General features: G+C 50.0%; 1 protein-coding gene across 2 annotated transcripts in view; it reads right to left on the reverse strand.

The window, feature by feature from the left end:
• LOC148505699 (inaD-like protein) overlaps positions 1 to 18650 on the reverse strand; it is a 319407-nt gene that overhangs the window by 21146 nt on the left and 279611 nt on the right. For both annotated transcript variants that reach the window (XM_088447870.1, XM_088447869.1), the window contains 2 exons: positions 14805 to 14927; positions 12006 to 12110 (listed from right to left, as the gene is read on the reverse strand). In XM_088447870.1, the coding sequence (XP_088303996.1) occupies positions 12006 to 12110; positions 14805 to 14927 (228 nt within the window). The remainder of the gene's footprint in view (positions 1 to 12005; positions 12111 to 14804; positions 14928 to 18650) is intronic.

The raw sequence follows: 18650 nt of genomic DNA on the forward strand, positions 1-18650 counted from the left end.
CTCCTATCAGCACAGGAGCGTCCCCGCCCTTAGTTGGACTGCTTTGGGACATCCCCAAGGTCACCCTGTGGACCCCTATGGACCCTGAAGTAGAAAACAAGAGATATGGTAAGAACTTACCTTTGTTATCTCTGTTTCTACGAAGTCCATAGGGTCCACAGGGCACCCGCCCTGACGCACCTGGCTTCATATGGGCTCTGTGACTGGTCACCGGTTTTCCGTCTCCCATTTCTGTGAGTATGGTTCTTGTGTGTTCCAGTCTTCCTTCTCTCTGTTTCGTCTCCTCCTCCGGCCTGGGCTGCTTACCAACTGAGGTGCCTGTGGCTCGGGGGCGGGGTATAGGGGAGGTTGGACCCAAGTGCATCCTGGGAGCAGCTGAAAGCTTTAACTCCGTGGTGCCCGAGGATCCAGGATCCAGCTATACCCCCAAGGTCACCCTGTGGACCCTATGGACTTCGTAGAAACAGAGATAACAAAGGTAAGTTCTTACCATATCTCTTGTTTTCTCCCAGTCTGCTGTGTCTCTCCCTCCCAGCACCCCTTCTCCAAGTTGCTGTTCCTCCCTGCTCCCAGCACACATTCTCCCAGTCTGATACTCCACTGTAATCAGGGTCGGACTGACCCACAGGGGTACAGGGGAATCCCCCGGCGGGCCCCACCTCTAGGTGTCAGGTTCCAAACTCTGCACTTGAATTAATCATTATACATATTTTACATTATACGGCACAGGACTATGGTGGATTTTCTACAGTGCATTGCTGGTATTAATCTGGTACATTATCATGCATGCACCAGCAGTATGTACTACACATACTGTATAATTTAAAGGGGCCCAGATCATGCACTCTCTTGTGGTTAGCCAAACCTCTCTGGAGGCTGGCCACGCCCCTAAGTATGGGCCCCTATCACTGCATTTCCCCTGTGGGCCCTTCATGCCCCAATCCGACACTGACTGTAATTAAACACTCCACCTTTTCAAATGTGACACAAATGGTCCAGGGACAGGTTAGGTTTGGGTGGGCTTAAATTAGCGACCAAGGGTCTTTCCTTCACTAATTAAACCTCACCCAAACCTAACCTGTCCCTGGAAACATAAAAGGCGGGCCTATTCAACACAACTGAAATTTCTTTCACCATGGACAATCGTTCCACTTAAGTTCATGCGCTTCCGCAGAAGTGGGAGCAGGCGCTGTCCATAGAATCATGTCCCCAAACGCACCTGAAGAGGAACGTGCATCCTCTAATGAAGGGAACTGAACAAAATATTGTTTTGTTTAATTTCTCAGACGTGTAGTACCTCAATAAATACATCATCATGACCTGCAGTCTCAGAGATGCAGAAACCGGCTGATACTGCGCTGTGTGCACGGGACAGTGCCGGCGGGCGGCTGTGTGACCTATGATTTTATGCCCGTGCATCTCCACAGGGTCACAGCATGGGCAGTGTCTGAGCCAAATAGCAGAGACCAGCGCTGCACAGACCCGAAGGTAGGACTGCTGTTGCCACCAGTTACGCTGTTCCCGCGCTGTGGTGGCCAGTGTAAGCAGGGGTCAGAGCGACCTGGGCGATTGCACGGCTCGCCCGCCCCTAGAAACAGCCCTGCATACAGGCTAGGTCACTGGTTCCTAGTGATTGGATAGGCTGTGTTCTCAGTGATGTCACTGGTCCCTAGTGAATGGATAGGCTGCACTCTCAGTGATGTCACTGGTTCCTAGTGAATGGATAGGCTGCACTCTCAGTGATGTCACTGGTTCCTAGTGAATGGATAGTCTGCACTCTCATTGAAGTCACTGTTTCTAGTGAATGGATAGCCTGCACTCTCAGTGATGTCACTGTTTCTAGTGAATGGATAGCCTGCACTCTCAGTGAAGTCACTGTTTCTAGTGAATGGATAGGCTGCACTCTCAGTGATGTCACTGTTTCTAGTGAATGAATAGGCTGCACTCTCAGTGATGTCACTGGTTCCTAGTGAATGGATAGTCTGCACTCTCAGTGATGTCACTGTTTCTAGTGAATGGATAGGCTGCACTCTCAGTGATGTCACTGTTTCTAGTGAATGAATAGGCTGCACTCTCAGTGATGTCACTGGTTCCTAGTGAATGGATAGTCTGCACTCTCAGTGATGTCACTGTTTCTAGTGAATGGATAGGCTGCACTCTCAGTGATGTCACTGTTTCTAGTGAATGGATAGGCTGCACTCTCAGTGATGTCACTGTTTCTAGTGAATGGATAGGTTGCACTCTCAGTGATGTCACTGTTTCTAGTGAATGGATAGGCTGCACTCTCAGTGATGTCACTGTTTCTAGTGATTGGATAGGCTGCACTCTCAGTGATGTCACTGGTTCCTAGTGAATGGATAAGCTTCACATCAGTGAGTTCCTAGGCTTAGGTTTATTAGTATTGGTTAAGCCTAAAAAAAATGATTCCATTCGATTTCTGAGAATAATGTGATCCTAATTAACCTCTTCTAGACAAAATTGGAAAAAAAAAACAAAAAAAAAACCTTTCAATGGAAAATATCCCATTATGGGCTTCTAATTCCTGGAACCACATAGCATATAGGTTTTAAAATGTCCTCACTCAAACATAGCTCTCTCGAACTATGTGTCATTCTTTAGTGATATGGGATATCCTGAAAACATGCACCGCTGTGCTCTCTCTGCTCTGGGTGGTCTTCATGACATAACATACAGACCGATGAACTAAGGGAGATTAGCATTTTGACCACAGGATTGCACAATCATTTAAATAATTGTGAAAATGTTTACAGAACAATAAAATGGGCTGAGGGGTGGCAACAACAGTTTTATATTAGATTGTAACCTAACCCAAAACAGGGGACAAGAAGCAAACACAGAGACTGGCCTCAGGCTGCCCTATATTAGTGGGGTGATCGAGGAAATTGCTGGGTACAACTAGGACTCATGGAATAACCCTGAGCAGTCACAAAAATGGCGGATATGTGACCCTAATATATAAATAAGCAAATAGGTCCACTGACTGAGTGCCTGATTCAGACCCGCTCGCAAGCGGATCGATGGTGTGCTCTGCGCACGCGCAGCGGCTTCACTGCACGTGGCAAAGCCCCGGAGCGAGAGAGAAAATCTCTTGCTCCGTGGCTCACTACAAAAGGGGCGGCTGTCGATGTTGATCGACAGCTTGCCCCGTTTTGTAGGCGTGGCCGGGGGGTGGCTTCACAAACGGAGGCGTTCCCAAGCGAGCGCCTGTCGTTTGTGGGCGGTCCCACTGACATCACCAGTGATCTCAGTGGGAGAGCTTCCGGCTCTATTAGAGCCAGAAGCTCTCTAGGGTTTGCGGCCACAAGACCCTACCACAAGGGTCTCATCGCAAGCCCGATGGTCGCGATGGTCTTGACCATCGCGACCATCATCCTGCCCGCTCGCAATAACTCTGGGTGATCACCCACAGCTATGCGAGCGGCCAGGAGGCAGCACAAAGAAAGAAAAGAAAAAAATGCCCAGATTCAGAGCGAGCGCTCTTTCAGAGCATCCGTCTCTGAATCAGGGCCTGAGGGCGGACGATCCGGTGAAGTGGGCGTAATCTTACTTTAAGACGATTCCTTGGATAACACAAAGTCTAGAAAATTTAGGTCAAATACATGTTAAAATAATTTATAAACCTATTATTAATTGCAGCCTAAATGATTGTAGTTCCCTTTATTTGATCAATCTGTTTTGAGTGACTGTGTGTGTGTGCTGACCCCCTAACACATTGCCACCAGCACCAAATCAACTATGCAATATTAAAGTCACTAAAAAGTATGAACTCATTTACAAACAGAGAGAAATCCTTTCATTGTCAATTCAAAATAATCCACATATTCACAAACCATCCCTCAAGTTACTTTCAATACTGTTCGATAAATGTCCTTATCTTTCCAAACCTTAAAGCTTTCCCTGAAAACTTACCTCACGGAAAGCAAATTCCTGAAACATCCACATAACCTCCAAAAGCTATCCTGCCCAATTACATCCCCCGTATGTTCCTGCTGACCCAGGCCAACATTGCTGTGTGACCAGAACATACAGCCCAAGAACTTCTGCAATCTGGCTGGACCGATATGCAATATGTAGCAATACGTAGCACTTACATTCCTATTTCCCTATAGACTGTAAGCTTGCGAGCAGGGCCCTCTTACCTTTCCTTCCGTTCCCAGTTGTGTAGAGCCCATTCCTCACATGAGGCTTTAGATCAATGGTAGGCACAGATCACGGCCTAGTAGAGGTGGAGACAACCCTTGGCACTAGTGCCACAAGATGGCACCTGGGAATGTTTTGAGTGACACTCACGGAGGTGCGTCTCATACGCAGGTTTTTTTTTTCGAATACCCAGAAACCCCCCCCTGCCCGTTGCTCCATCTACCTGCACCCCCCACTCAAGCCGTTGCAGGGAGGCTCCATTTGCCAGGTGCCCACTGACATTTTGTTACCAGCAGGGTACAGAGCGGCAGCCAGAGGCTTGAGCTCACTCCTGAACTCCGGCTTCTGGCTCCTGCAGTGAGCACTATCATGACGTCTCTCCCATAGATCCGAGGAGCGTTCGGACCGGACGGCAGCCGACGCAAGCGGGGCTTAAAGCAAGTATTGTGTTTGTATTTTAAATTTTATTTCTTTTTCTTTTTTAGAGCCACTACCACTGGGGCCATTACTACTGGGGGCACTACTATAGGGGGCATTACTACTGGGGGCACTACTATAGGGGGCATTATCAATGGGGGCATTAACACTTGGGGCACTACTACAGGGTGCATTACCAATGGGGCATTAACACTTGGGGCACTACTACAGGGTGCATTACTACTGGGGGCACTACTAATGGGGGCAATGCATAGGGGGTACTGCATATGGGGCACCACTACCGGGGGCACCACTGCTGTGGGCATTGTGTAAGGGGGCACCACTGCTGTGGGCATGGTGTAAGGGGCACTACTGTTGTGGGCATTGTGCAAAAGGGGCACTACTGTGTGTCATAACATGAATAAGGGACTCACTGTGTGGCGTAAACTGGTAGTCTACGTTTTGTTCGTACATACTGTTACACATTGCGAATAAGCAAGTTTTATGCCCAGATGCCTTGTTATTTATATTATTTATTGTAATTTATATTAAAACACTTGAAGTACACAAAGTTTATGTTGCTTATTCTGGTTAGACTTTTTTGTCATTGGTTCTAAAACCAATTATTTGGAAACCCCCCTTTCAAAATGCTTTCCCTCACAGACGTAACGTTTCTGAGCACTAGACCCCCTGCAAACCAGAGATCCCACGCGCGGCCTGCGTACCCAGTGACGCCTGGGTCTCTGGTGAGGGAACCCTTCCACAGTTAGTCCTTCTCAGTCCAATAACTCTACACAACGTCCTCCTTACCCTATACACAAAGTAAGAGAAACAAAACAGACACATATAGCATATTAGCAGGAGGCCCACTCCCACACACATAATATATGATCAATATACACAGCACTGGCAGATTATGGTTATTCCACCCTGATGCTGGAAGACCAACTACGTCTCGCATGACGAGCGTCAATACCTACACACACACACACAACGCTATTTATCCGTGCGCCCCAAGGTTATCAGACAGTTCCTATACAGCTGTACTCCCAGCAGCAGCTCTTGCAGATCTCCTCAGAAGCAGCAGTCACCCCAGAGTTTATCTCAGCGCAGCACCTGCAGCTGGCAGATTACGCTGGAGGCGCCCTGGAGCAGCGGAGTGGGGCGATTGCACAGATGCTGCTGGGAAATGGAGGATTAGCGTCTCACGGGAGCGATGTGAAATCTGCAGGACTTACAGATAATTGGACTTTCTACACTAGTGAACACAATTCTCTGACCATTCACTAGTCTGCATTGTACCAGCAGACATTGATAAGACATGAAATTACTGAGCTGTCCATGGTAATAACGGCCTGATACAAGTGTTCATTTACAGTGACTGAGTGTCAGGGCGAGTTCTCTGCTCTCATTCCCAATGGTATAACGGACATTGCATACAGCAGCAAACAACATTGGCCGTTATTCCCCAGACCGGTGTTTTAGATGGTTAACAGAAGTGTTTGCGTTGTTAATGAGAAAAGGTAAATCTATGGCACGGCTATCACAATTTACTTTATTTGGGTTTAAAAATAAAAATGACAGATTTCAGACATTATTTTAAGTAATATGTGACTAATATATAGAACATACAAGATAACGAAATTGTTAAGGTGCGTACACACTAGACGATTAAAATGAGCGATTGAACGATTACGACATCGTAATCATTTAGGCGCTCAATTATCGTTCAGTAATCGCACAGTATAATGTCGTAAACGATCAGCGATGCGCGCTCCCGCTGGTCGTTTTCAACAACAATCATCGCCTGAACATGCCGATAACGACAGGTTGGGCATGTTCGAGGATGAGGGAGGGTGCCTGCGCTGAACGACTTATCGTTCAGTGTAGGCACATTATCCCACTGCACGGGAAGATGAACGATTGTACGATTACAATGTCGTAATCGCACAGTCGTTCCTCTATCGTCTAGTGTGTATGGCACCATTACACAATATAATTATTAAATACTAGTAAAGGGATCCAGGTCACCTCAGTCTGCCCACTGCTCTGCCCATTCCCAGGCCCGGTTCTATAATTACACATGGTAGGCAGCCGAGTAGGGCGCCACATAGTGGAGGGTGACCTGGCTGCGACCATGCTAATGTATTATTTGTACACAGAAGCCGGGAGCTGTTGAGCTCAGGGAGGGACGCGGGCGGACTGTCACTGCAACACAGCTGCACCGCGCTTACAAGGGGAGGAGCGACGTGACATCACATTGTAACGCGCAAACAGAGCTAGATGGCTGCCGCCAGCCAAATTAAGGGGGTTGTGGGGGGAGGGGGGGGGCTCGTGCAGTTCCGTTAAGTGCAATTTTTATTCTGACAGGGTTCGGGCGTGCCAGAAGCGCAGTGTGACAGGCCGGAGGAGAAGAGCGGCGGGTGAGGGTCAGGCCGTAGGAGAAGTGATGATTCGGGCTGTAGTTAGAAGGGGCGGGGTTGGGGGAGGAGTGGGCAGGACAAGCAGCCGACCCCTCCTCCTCCGCATACATTGTGTAAGGGGGCACCACTGCTGTGGGCATGGTGTAAGAGGCACTACTGTTGTGGGCATTGTGCAAAAGGGGCACTACTGTGTGTCATAACATGAATAAGGGACTCACTGTGTGGCGTAAACTGGTAGTCTACGTTTTGTTCGTACATACTGTTACACATTGCGAATAAGCAAGTTTTATACCCAGATGCCTTGTTATTTATATTATTTATTGTAATTTATATTAAAACACTTGAAGTACACAAAGTTTATGTTGCTTATTCTGGTTAGACTTTTTTGTCATTGGTTCTAAAACCAATTATTTGGAAACCCCCCTTTCAAAATGCTGCGTTTTCCCTCACAGACGTAACGTTTCTGAGCACTAGACCCCCTGCAAACCAGAGATCCCACGCGCGGCCTGCGTACCCAGTGACGGCTGGGTCTCTGGTGAGGGAACCCTTCCACAGTTAGTCCTTCTCAGTCCAATAACTCTACACAATGTCCTCCTCACCCTATACACAAAGTAAGAGAAACAACACAGACACATATAGCATATTAGCAGGAGGCCCACTCCCACACACATAATATATGATCAATATACACAGCACTGGCCGATTATGGTTATTCCACCCTGATGCTGGAAGACCAACTACGTCTCGCATGACGAGCGTCAATACCTACACACACACACACAACGCTATTTATCTGTGCGCCCCAAGGTTATCAGACAGTTCCTATACAGCTGTACTCCCAGCAGCAGCTCTTGCAGATCTCCTCAGAAGCAGCAGTCACCCCAGAGTTTATCTCAGCGCAGCACCTGCAGCTGGCAGATTACGCTGGAGGCGCCCTGGAGCAGCGGAGTGGGGCGATTGCACAGATGCTGCTGGGAAATGGAGGATTAGCGTCTCACGGGAGCGATGTGAAATCTGCAGGACGTACAGATAATTGGACTTTCTACACTAGTGAACACAATTCTCTGACCATTCACTAGTCTGCATTGTACCAGCAGACATTGATAAGACATGAAATTACTGAGCTGTCCATGGTAATAACGGCCTGATACAAGCGTTCATTTACAGTGACTGAGTGGGTGGCCTCAGCAGCACACGCCCCTGCACAGGAACCTGTGTGAGTGGAGACAGAAAGGGGGGGGGGTGTAGCTGGAGAGTAGAGAGCATGAGGGGGCGGGATTGGAGCCAGGGGGGTTACAGGCCAGAACAGAGAGGGAGAGGAGAGAGAGAGAACAAGATACAGAAGGGAAGGAGCAGGAGATAGCAGGATGGCACCTGGGACACAGGAGAGCTGGGGGGATATTGCTACTAGCTGAGGGATATGGAGAGAGAGTGTTGGCTGGAGAAATGTGCAGCCCCTGCTGTGACAGTAGAGACTACCAGTGGCATAACTAGGTTATTTGGAGCCCAGGGCAAATTTGAAAAGAAAGCGCCCGGCCCCCCCCCCCCCCATATGTGTGCGTGCGGCAAAAAATAATAATGGGCGTGGTCACTTAAAAATGGGGTGTGTCAACATGACACACCCCTTTATTTTCATGCTGAAGATTCTTATCCATATGCACCTTAACCCCAGTAGTACCCCTTATATAGTACCCCCAGTATGCAGTTGTGGTCCCTCTTATGCAGGCCCATAGTAGTGCCCCTTATACAGTATCCCCAGTAGTGGTTCCCATTATTCAGTGCCCCCAGTAGTGGTCCCCCCAAATGCAGTGCCCCATGTAGTGTTCCCCCTTATGCAGTGCCCCTAGCAGTAAGCCCCTTATAAAGTGCCCCCAGCAGTAGTCCCGTGCCCCCCCATGCAGTGCCCCCAGCAGTGGTCCCCCTGATGCAGGCCCCCAGTAGTGATCCCCCCTATCCAGTGCCCCCTGTAGTGGTCCTTCCTATTATTGCCCCCAGTAGTAGTTCCCCCCCCAAGTAGTAGTCCCCAGTAGAGGTTCCCCCTCCCGATGAAGTGCCCCCAGTAGTAGCCCCACCCCCAGTAGAGGTCCTCCCAGTAATGGTACCCCCAGTAGTATCCCCCACCCCCAGTAGAGGTCCCCCCAATAGTAGCCCCCACCCCCAGTAGAGGTACCCCCAGTAGTAGCCATCCCCCCCTAGTAGTGCAGACAGGTTTAAAAAATATATATAAACAAATATACTTACCTGAACCCACGCTGCTGCTCCTGACCGCGACACCGCTCCCGCCGCCCGCCAGTCCTCCCGGGCTGGCGCGCTCAGCATTATGGGAGAGACGTCATGATGTCCTGACGTCTGTCCCATTACCCACTGTAGGAACCGGACTGAAGCCCGGCTCTTGCAGTGGGTGCTGCAGCAGTCAATGAGAGTCTATCTGACTTTCATTGGCTGCTGTTTAACACACACATCGCTGCCAGCGCTGGCGGCGATGCGTGTGTTATGCACAGCCTGAGCCCGCCTCCTGGCGCTATTGGGCAAGCGCTCAGGGGGAGGGAATGGGCTCAGCTGTGCAGCACAGGACCGGCGCTGGAAGCCTAGTGCCGGTCCTGTGTAAATATGTAGCGCTGACCGCACTCACTGCGGTCGGCGCTACACTGGCTAACTAGGGCGGGCCGGACCGTGGCCCGGCAGCGCCCCCTGCGCCGCCGGTCCCAACGGCGCCCAGGGCACGCACCCTGCTCGACCCCCCCTAGTTACGCCACTGGAGACTACGGATGGCAGGGCACCAAGCCCATTACGCCAGGTACGCAGCCACATACAGAGCCAACTAGCTCTAAGAGTCCCGCTGCTATCCCCCACAGCAGCCAGCATTACAATACGTCACACTGACTTATCATACTGTATGCCTCTGCGCTACCCACCGCGGCAATACAGGCATGGCTGGAGGGGGAGGAGGGGCCGCTCTCTCCTCCCCTATCAGCTCCTCCCCTGATCTCGTGTCTGTCCCCGGGCGTTATGACCAAGGAGCAGCCACCATCCACGTGCTGCAGTTCTGGGCCCAGAACAGGTAAGAATAATGAAATACTGTGCTAGCTTTCAGGAAAAATAGGTTCAGGAAATGTGGGAGGAGTAACTGGGGGTGGAGCTATAGAATATATATATTAGTAGTTAGAGAAAAAGGCATTCAAAGGGGCCTTTACAACAAAACTTATCTTATGGAAAATACATTTTGGCCCAGGACATTACCCTCAATGAGAGGTTCAGGTTCAACTGAGTTCCTGCTGAAAAATACTGTACACATGTAACAGCTCCAGGGTGCTGACTATTTATTGCTCTCTCTATTCACATTGTATAGGACACCAGGACATAGGGCACGATTCTATTCAGCGCGATGTAAATAGCTCCGGGAGTGAGCTCCCGGAGCTATTCAATACACCGCGCTGCCAAGTCCGACTAATGATCTCTTCTCTCATCCCTCCGGGGATGAGAGAAGAAATCCAACAAAAGTCCCGGCGCGAGGCTGTTTTCTGCCCTTCGCGCCTGGAAAACCGCCTCGCGCAAGGAAGTTAGGTTGGGGAATGCCCGCTTTCGCGCCTAAACACCCTGTTTAAGGCGCGATAACGAGCCTTCCCCGACCTAACATCGCGATGAATTGAATAGCTCCGGGAGCTATTTACATCGCGCTGAATGGAATCGTGCCCATAGAAATAAATATATATATATATATATATATATATACACACACACACAAACACAGTCACAGACTCATGTATTATATACTACTACAGTGGTTCCCAAACTGTGCGCCGTGGCACCCTAAGGTTGGTGGTTCAGCACCAAATCGAATTGTTTATGGTCAATGTAATGTAAATATGTGGACAAACAGAAGCGCAAACCTGTCCATCACCACTATATAACCTAAGGATGACAGGAGCACAATTTACTTCACTTTACTACATTTTTTTTTCTGAATTTCTCAATAACAGACTTTTGGCTCAGAGGTGCCGTGAAAACATTACTGATAGTCTCTAGGGTGCCTTGGTTCAAAAAGAGTCTGGGAACCACTGTACTACTATATACCTAAATATATATATACATACAAAACATTTGATTGATGTAAGGGACAGTGGTAACATTAAACAGCGCTTGTCTCCCTCGCTAACAGCGCCGCTCTCCCTCACTAAAAGCGCCTTTTATTTTTAATGTTCCCATTTTCTTTTAATTATGTGGTGAGTCCTGAGCGCCTGTCTATTTATCATTCTCATTAGGATAATATGACTTTTTCGCTCCATTTCTGCAGAGACATTCCTCCTGACATCACCGTGGATAAATAAAAATAATTAAAATACATTTTTTTTGTATTACACACAGAAAAAAGTTTTTTTGTTTTTTTTTATTGTACTAAGAGGACAGTGCACAGATTTCTCTCCAAACCTTCTGGAAACCTGGCTCTGCGAGGGAGAAAATGCGTCTAGGGAGGATGGGAAACTCTTATTTTATGGAGCGTAAAAAATGGCTTCTCCAGGCTAATACCAGTAAAGATGCGTAACCGGTGGCATCAGCAGGGGCGACAGACGCTTACATAAGGATGAATAACGCCAGGTGGCTATGTAGGCAGATTCCAGTGTTTGCACACAGCAGACACAGCTGTCAGAGAGCCATAATTCTGTTTCTATAGTATATAAGTATAGTAAGCAGCAGTTTTAAAGATGGATCCGGATGAAAGGAGAGATTGTAATACATCCCAGGCTGTGCGAGCCGGAATCACCACTTACTGTACAATGGAGGCAATACACTGAATGACAATCCATTCACATCGGGAGCACACTGCAATCCTCAGACGAGAGGCGGTTACTGATCGCTAGGAGCAGGGCTTTTGTGCTGGTTGTTAAGTAACATGTCGAGAGCCTTTGAACAGAGCGGATACATGCAGAGTGTCTGCCGTGCTGCCCACTTCCAGCATGCCAATTATCTGCTACTCGCAGCCCTGTTCCCACACTGCCAGCCTACCTGCAAGGTGATGGTGCCGTACGCATTTTTCAGTATGTTAACCACGTCTGCATGGGAGAGCCCGTCCAGCGGCTGCCTGTTAATGCTGACAATCCGGTCTCCCACCTGAAATGATAGTACATGGGTTATGGACAATTTCCTACACTACAGAGTGCATAGTGTCACCCTAACATCCTAATGGTGGCACCCTAACATCCTAATGGTGGCACCCTAACATCCTAATGGTGGCACCCTAACGTCCTAAAGGTGGCACCCCAACGTCCTAATGGTGGCACCCCAACGTCCTAATGGTGGCACCCCAACGTCCTAATGGTGGCACCCCAACATCCTAATGGTGGCACCCTAACATCCTAATGGTGGCACCCTAACATCCTAATGGTGGCACCCTAACGTCCTAATGGTGGCACCCTAACGTCCTAATGGTGGCACCCTAACGTCCTAATGGTGGCACCCTAACGTCCTAATGGTGGCACCCTAACGTCCTAATGGTGGTACCCTAATATCCTAATAGTGGCACCCTAATGTCCTAATGGTGGTACCTTAACATCCTAATGGTGGTACCTTAACATCCTAATAGTAGCACCCTAACATCCTAATGGTGACACCCTAACATCCTAATGGTGGCATCCTAATGGCGGTACCCTAACATGCTAATAGTGGTACCCTATTGTCTTAATGGTAATGTGCATTCTAGTATCCTAATAAGGTACCTTAATGATGGCACATTAATAATGACATCTTAATATACCAACAGTGGTACCCTAATATCCTAATAATTGCACCCTATTATCATAAGTGTATCAAAATATCCTAATAATGGCACCCTAATCTCATAGTGGTGGCATCCCAATGTCCAAATGGTGACATCCTAATACACGTATAGTGGCATCCAAACAACCTAATTGTGGCACAATAATGTCTTAAAGCTGGCACATTAATAGTGGCATCGGAATGTCCTAATAGTAGCGCCCTAACGGATGGCATCACAGTATGCTTATAGAGGCATCCTAGTATTACAATAATAGCATCCTAATATGGCTTCTGTATAATAATAGCGGTCACTGAACAGTTCCTCATAGAAGAAACATTCCATGTACAGCAACGTACTCTGTATAAGTACAGAACAGATTGTAAGCTCCTCTGGGCAGGTTATTACCCATCGTGTGGTTTAATGCATTTTATTTCACTTCCAAAACTGTACAGAGCTGTATAATGTGCTGACGTTATATATAAATGAATTACAATAATAAGAACTAATGATAATATGGACATGTCCTCTTCACCTTTTATTAGATTGTCAGCTCTATGGGGCAGGCAGCTTGGACCTATTATGCAGTACAGCAATGCCTTATCAGCCTCCTTGGGTACGACAGCGTCTCCATTCACACAGACTATTACACACATATATATATATACAGTATATATATATATATATATATATATCTGGCTGACTTATTGCATCTACCACAGGGCTGGTGCGACCGATGGTGCATCTCAAGCAGGATTCCAGTGTCTATGGACGCTAACAGCGGGCGCCTCAGTCCTCGCAGATTTGGACGCACGGATGTACACCAGGGAAGGGGCTTTGTAGCGCCATTAGCATGCAGACGCAACTACAGCAAAAGATACAAGCACTTTTGCGACAATCGTCCGACTCTATATGTCAGAGGAGATCACACCCATGTCCTGGAACTCTCTTCCCCTGCTCTGTGTACGGCACGGCATCTCCCACAGCAAGTTACATTACCATGGCAGCCACACCTGACTCTATATGTCAGAGGAGATCACACCCATGTCCTGGAACTCTCTTCCCCTGCTCTGTGTGTATGGCATGGCATCTCTCCTAGCAAGTTACATTACCATGGCAGCCACACCTGACTCTATATGTCAGAGGAGATCACACCCATGTCCTGGAGCTCTCTCCCCTGCTCTGTGTGTATGGCATGGCATCGCTCCCAGCAAGTTACATTACCATGGCAGCCACACCTGACTCTATATGTCAGAGGAGATCACACCCATGTCCTGCTCTGTGTATGGCATGGCATCTCCCCCAGCAAGTTACATTACCATGGCAGCCACACCTGACTCTATATATCAGAGGAGATCACACCCATGTCCTGGAACTCTCTCCCCTGCTCTGTGTACGGCATGGCATCTCCCCCAGCAAGTAACATTACCATGGCAGCCACACCTGACTCTATATGTCAGAGGAGATCAAACGCATGTCCTGGAGCTCTCTCCCCTGCTCTGTGTGTATGGCATGGCATCGCTCCCAGCAAGTTACATTACCATGGCAGCCACACCTGACTCTATATGTCAGAGGAGATCACACCCATGCCCTGAACTCTCTCCCCTGCTCTGTGTATGGCATGGCATCTCCCCCAGCAAGTTACATTACCATGGCAGCCACACCTGACTCTATATATCAGAGGAGATCACACCCATGTCCTGGAACTCTCTCCCCTGCTCTGTGTACGGCATGGCATCTCCCCCAGCAAGTAACATTACCATGGCAGCCACACCTGACTCTATATGTCAGAGGAGATCAAACGCATGTCCTGGAGCTCTCTCCCCTGCTCTGTGTGTATGGCATGGCATCGCTCCCAGCAAGTTACATTACCATGGCAGCCACACCTGACTCTATATGTCAGAGGAGATCACACCCATGTCCTGGAACTCTCTCCCCTGCTCTGTGTATGGCACGGCATCGCTCCCAGCAAGTTACATTACCATGGCAGCTGCCACCACAAGAAGACAATGCAGGAATTAAAACTTGGAAAAGAAAGGAAATAATCGTACTTTCAGCATGTGAGTGCGAGCTGCAACGCCGCTGGCCTGGATCATGGCGATGAACACCGGAACGTCACCCAGCGGGCTCTCTTTCCCTCCCGCTATGCTGATTCCTAGGGCGTCATTGGGGCCCTAAGCATTGAGATAATATGAGATATGGTAAGAACTTACCCTTGTTATCTCTATTTCTACGAAGTCCATAGGGTTCCACAGGATACCTTGGGGTATAGGTGTGACGTCAGTCGCAGGGCACCAAAGAGTTAAGCTTTCAGCCTCCCAGGATGCACTAGGTCCCCCTCCTATACCCCGCCCCCGAGCCAAGGCACCTCAGTTAGTTACCAAGCCATAGGCCGGAGGAGGAGAAGGAAGAGAGAGAACAAAGATCTGGACACATACAAGAATCACATTCTCACCAGAGGGAGACGGAAAACCGGTGACCAGAGCAAAGCCCATCTGCAGCACAGGTGCGACAGGGCGGGAGTCCTGTGGAACCCTATGGACTTCGTAGAAATAGAGATAACAAGGGTAAGTTCTTACCATATCTCATATTTTCTACTTCAGGGTCCATAGGGTATCCACAGGATACCTTGGGGATGTCCCAAAGCAGTATCCTTTAAGGGTGGGGACGCTCCTGTGCAGAAAGGAGAATCCGCCGCCCGAAGGAAGCATCCTGAGAGGCGAAGGTGTCAAACCTGTAATACCTCACGAAGGTATGGACAGAAGACCACGTAGCAGCCTTGCAGATCTGAACTGCCGAGGCACCACGTCGAGCTGCCCACGAAGGACCCACAGACCTAGTGGAATGAGCCTTCAGAGAAGGAGGGACCGGTAGGCCTTCATGAAGATAAGCTTCAGAAATAGCCATACGGATCCAGGCTGCCAAAGTTTGCTTTGAAGCAGGCCAACCCTTTTTACGGAAGCCAAAGAGGACAAACAAAGCGTCCGACTTCCTAAACGAAGAAGTGCGGTCAACATAAGTCCTTAAGGCCCGCACAACATCCAAAGAGGCCTCACCCACGGAAAGACCCGGTGAGTTAAAGGCCGGAACAACTATTTCCTCGTTAATATGAAACTGGGAAACAACTTTGGGAAGAAACTCGGGCCGAGTGCGGAGCACTGCCCTGTTCCCATAAAAAACCAAGAAAGGGGGTCTACAAGAAAGAGCCCCTAACTCAGAAACACGTCTGGCCGAAGCAATGGCCAGAAGGAAAACAGTCTTAGCTGTTAGCCATTTAAGATCCACTGAGCCCAGTGGTTCAAACGGCGGTCCTTGGAGAGCCCTCAGGACCACAGCCAAATCCCAAGGCGCCACAGGTGGAACAAAGGGCGGCTGAATGCGGAGAACACCCTGCATAAAGGTGCGCACATCCGGGATTGTAGCAATCCTACGGTGAAACCAGACAGATAGAGCCGAAACCTGTACCTTCAAAGAAGCAAGGCGAAGCCCATGATCTAGTCCCGCTTGCAGGAAGGCGAGAATCCGAGACAGACGAAACTCCCGCGGTGCATAACCTCTCGGTCGACACCACTGGAAGAACGTATGCCACACGCGATGGTATATCCTCGCGGAAGACGGTTTCCGAGCTCGTAACATGGTCCGCACCACAGAGCTGGAAAACCCCCGGGACCTCAGCATGGCCGTCTCAACAGCCACGCCGTCAAAGACAGCCGAGTCAGGTCCGGGTGAAGGCAAGGACCCTGAGACAGAAGGTCCGGTCGTAGCGGCAACCGCAGAGGAATGTCCACGGACAGACCCTGAAGGTCTGAGAACCAGTGCCGTCTGGGCCACGCAGGAGCTATCAACAGGAGCGTCCCTCCTTCCTGTTTGAATTTCCGGATTACCCGTGGAAGAAGGGAGACCGGAGGGAACAGGTATGCGAACCGGAACGTCCACCGGACGGACAGAGCATCCACCAGAGACGCCCCTTCGTCTCTTGTGCGAGACCCGTACACCGGCAACTTGTTGTTGTGCCGGGACGCCATGAGGTCGATTTCTGGAAGACCCCACCTGTCCACCAGTAGTTGAAAAACGTCCGGGTGCAGGGACCATTCCCCCGGATGAACGTCCTGGCGACTTAGAAAGTCCGCCTCCCAATTGAGCACTCCCGGGATGAAGACCGCTGATATGGCCGGAAGATTGCGCTCCGCCCAAACCAGGATCCGAGAGACCTCTACGAGAGCCGCCCGACTGCGAGTTCCTCCTTGCCTGTTTATGTAGGCCACGGTGGTAGCGTTGTCCGACTGGACCTGCACCGGGCGACCCTGGAGAAACCGCTGTGCCTGCTGGAGAGCATTGAAGACCGCACGGAGTTCCAAGATATTTATTGGAAGCTCCGCTTCTGTCGGCGTCCACCTGCCCTGGAACAAGTGTGGACCCGAAACTGCTCCCCAGCCCCGAAGACTGGCGTCCGTTGTCAACAGGACCCAATTTGGAACCCAGAACGGACGTCCCTTGTTGAGGTGGGTCGTCTGTAACCACCACGTAAGGGACAGGCGAACCTCCTGGGTGAGCACAATCGTCTGGGACTTCAGAGACTGAGTCAGCCCGTTCCACTTGGACAGGATCAGGTGCTGCAGAGGTCTGGAGTGAAACTGGGCGTATTCCACCATGTCGAACACCGACACCATGGAGCCCAGTAACCTCATCGCCGAGTGTAAGGACACCCGGCGGCTGTGCAGACAACTGCGCACCCTTGACTGTAAAGCAGAGATCTTGTCCTCCGTCACGAAGATCCTTTGCTGTCCCGAGTCCAATAAGGCTCCAAGATGCAGAATCCTCCGAGACGGGATTAGAGTGGACTTCTGCCAGTTGATTAGCCAGCCGTGCCGTTGCAGCAGTGCAATGGTCAGGTCCAAGTGGCGTAACAGGAGCTCTGGAGATCCTGCCACCAATAACAGGTCGTCCAAATACGGCAACATGCGGACTCCCTGCAGCCGCAGAGAAGCCGCCATGACCGCCATCACCTTGGTGAAAACACGTGGTGCTGTTGCCAGGCCAAAAGGTAACGCCCGAAACTGGAAGTGGTCGCTGCTGATTGCAAACCTGAGGAACTGTTGATGGCGCCAAAGAATAGGGACATGCAGGTAAGCGTCCTGTATGTCCAATGACACCAAGTAGTCCCCAGGTTCCAGCGCCAGAATGATGGACCGTAGGGTCTCCATCCGAAACTTCGGGACCCTCAAAGACTTGTTGAGTGCTTTGAGGTTGAGAATCGGACGATATGACCCATTGGGTTTCTGTACCAAAAATAGATTTGAATAGAAACCCTGGCCCCTCTGGGAGAATGGAACCGCCACTATAACTCCAGCCTGGAGCATAGTGTGCAATACCTTCCGCAGCTCCGTAGCCTTGTTCCGGTCTGATGGGAGACCCGTGGTGAAGAAGCGAGCCGGGGGTCTGTGCCGGAAGGAGAGGGCGTATCCGTGGGAAACCACCTCCAGAACCCAAGTGTCTGTCGTAGTGGTCGACCAACACTGGGCGAACTGTAGCAGGCGGCCTCCCACCCTGGGATCCCCCAAAGGGAGGCCCGGACCGTCAGGCCGCAGGCTTGTCATCTGGCTTGGGGGCCGGACGTCTGGTACTCCATGCCTGCTTCCGGGGCTTGACCGATTTCTTAGGGCCAGCCTGTCGAGGAAACGACTGTGGTTTGGGCCTGCCCTGGGCCCTAGATGACTGAAAGGACGATGGTCCCGAACCAGAAGGAGCAGCGGCCGACGGGAGACAGGCAGATTTGGCTGCCGCCAGCGTGGCCACAATCTTATCCAGATCCGGACCGAAGAGAACTTCTCCGGTAAACGGCAACGCTTCCAGACCTTTCTTGGAATCTGCGTCCGCCTTCCAGGATCGCAGCCACA

The sequence above is a fragment of the Taudactylus pleione genome, unplaced genomic scaffold (assembly GCF_031769625.1).
Source record: "Taudactylus pleione unplaced genomic scaffold, aTauple2 ptg000442l, whole genome shotgun sequence".
In the NCBI taxonomy this organism is placed as follows: Eukaryota; Metazoa; Chordata; class Amphibia; order Anura; family Myobatrachidae; genus Taudactylus; species Taudactylus pleione.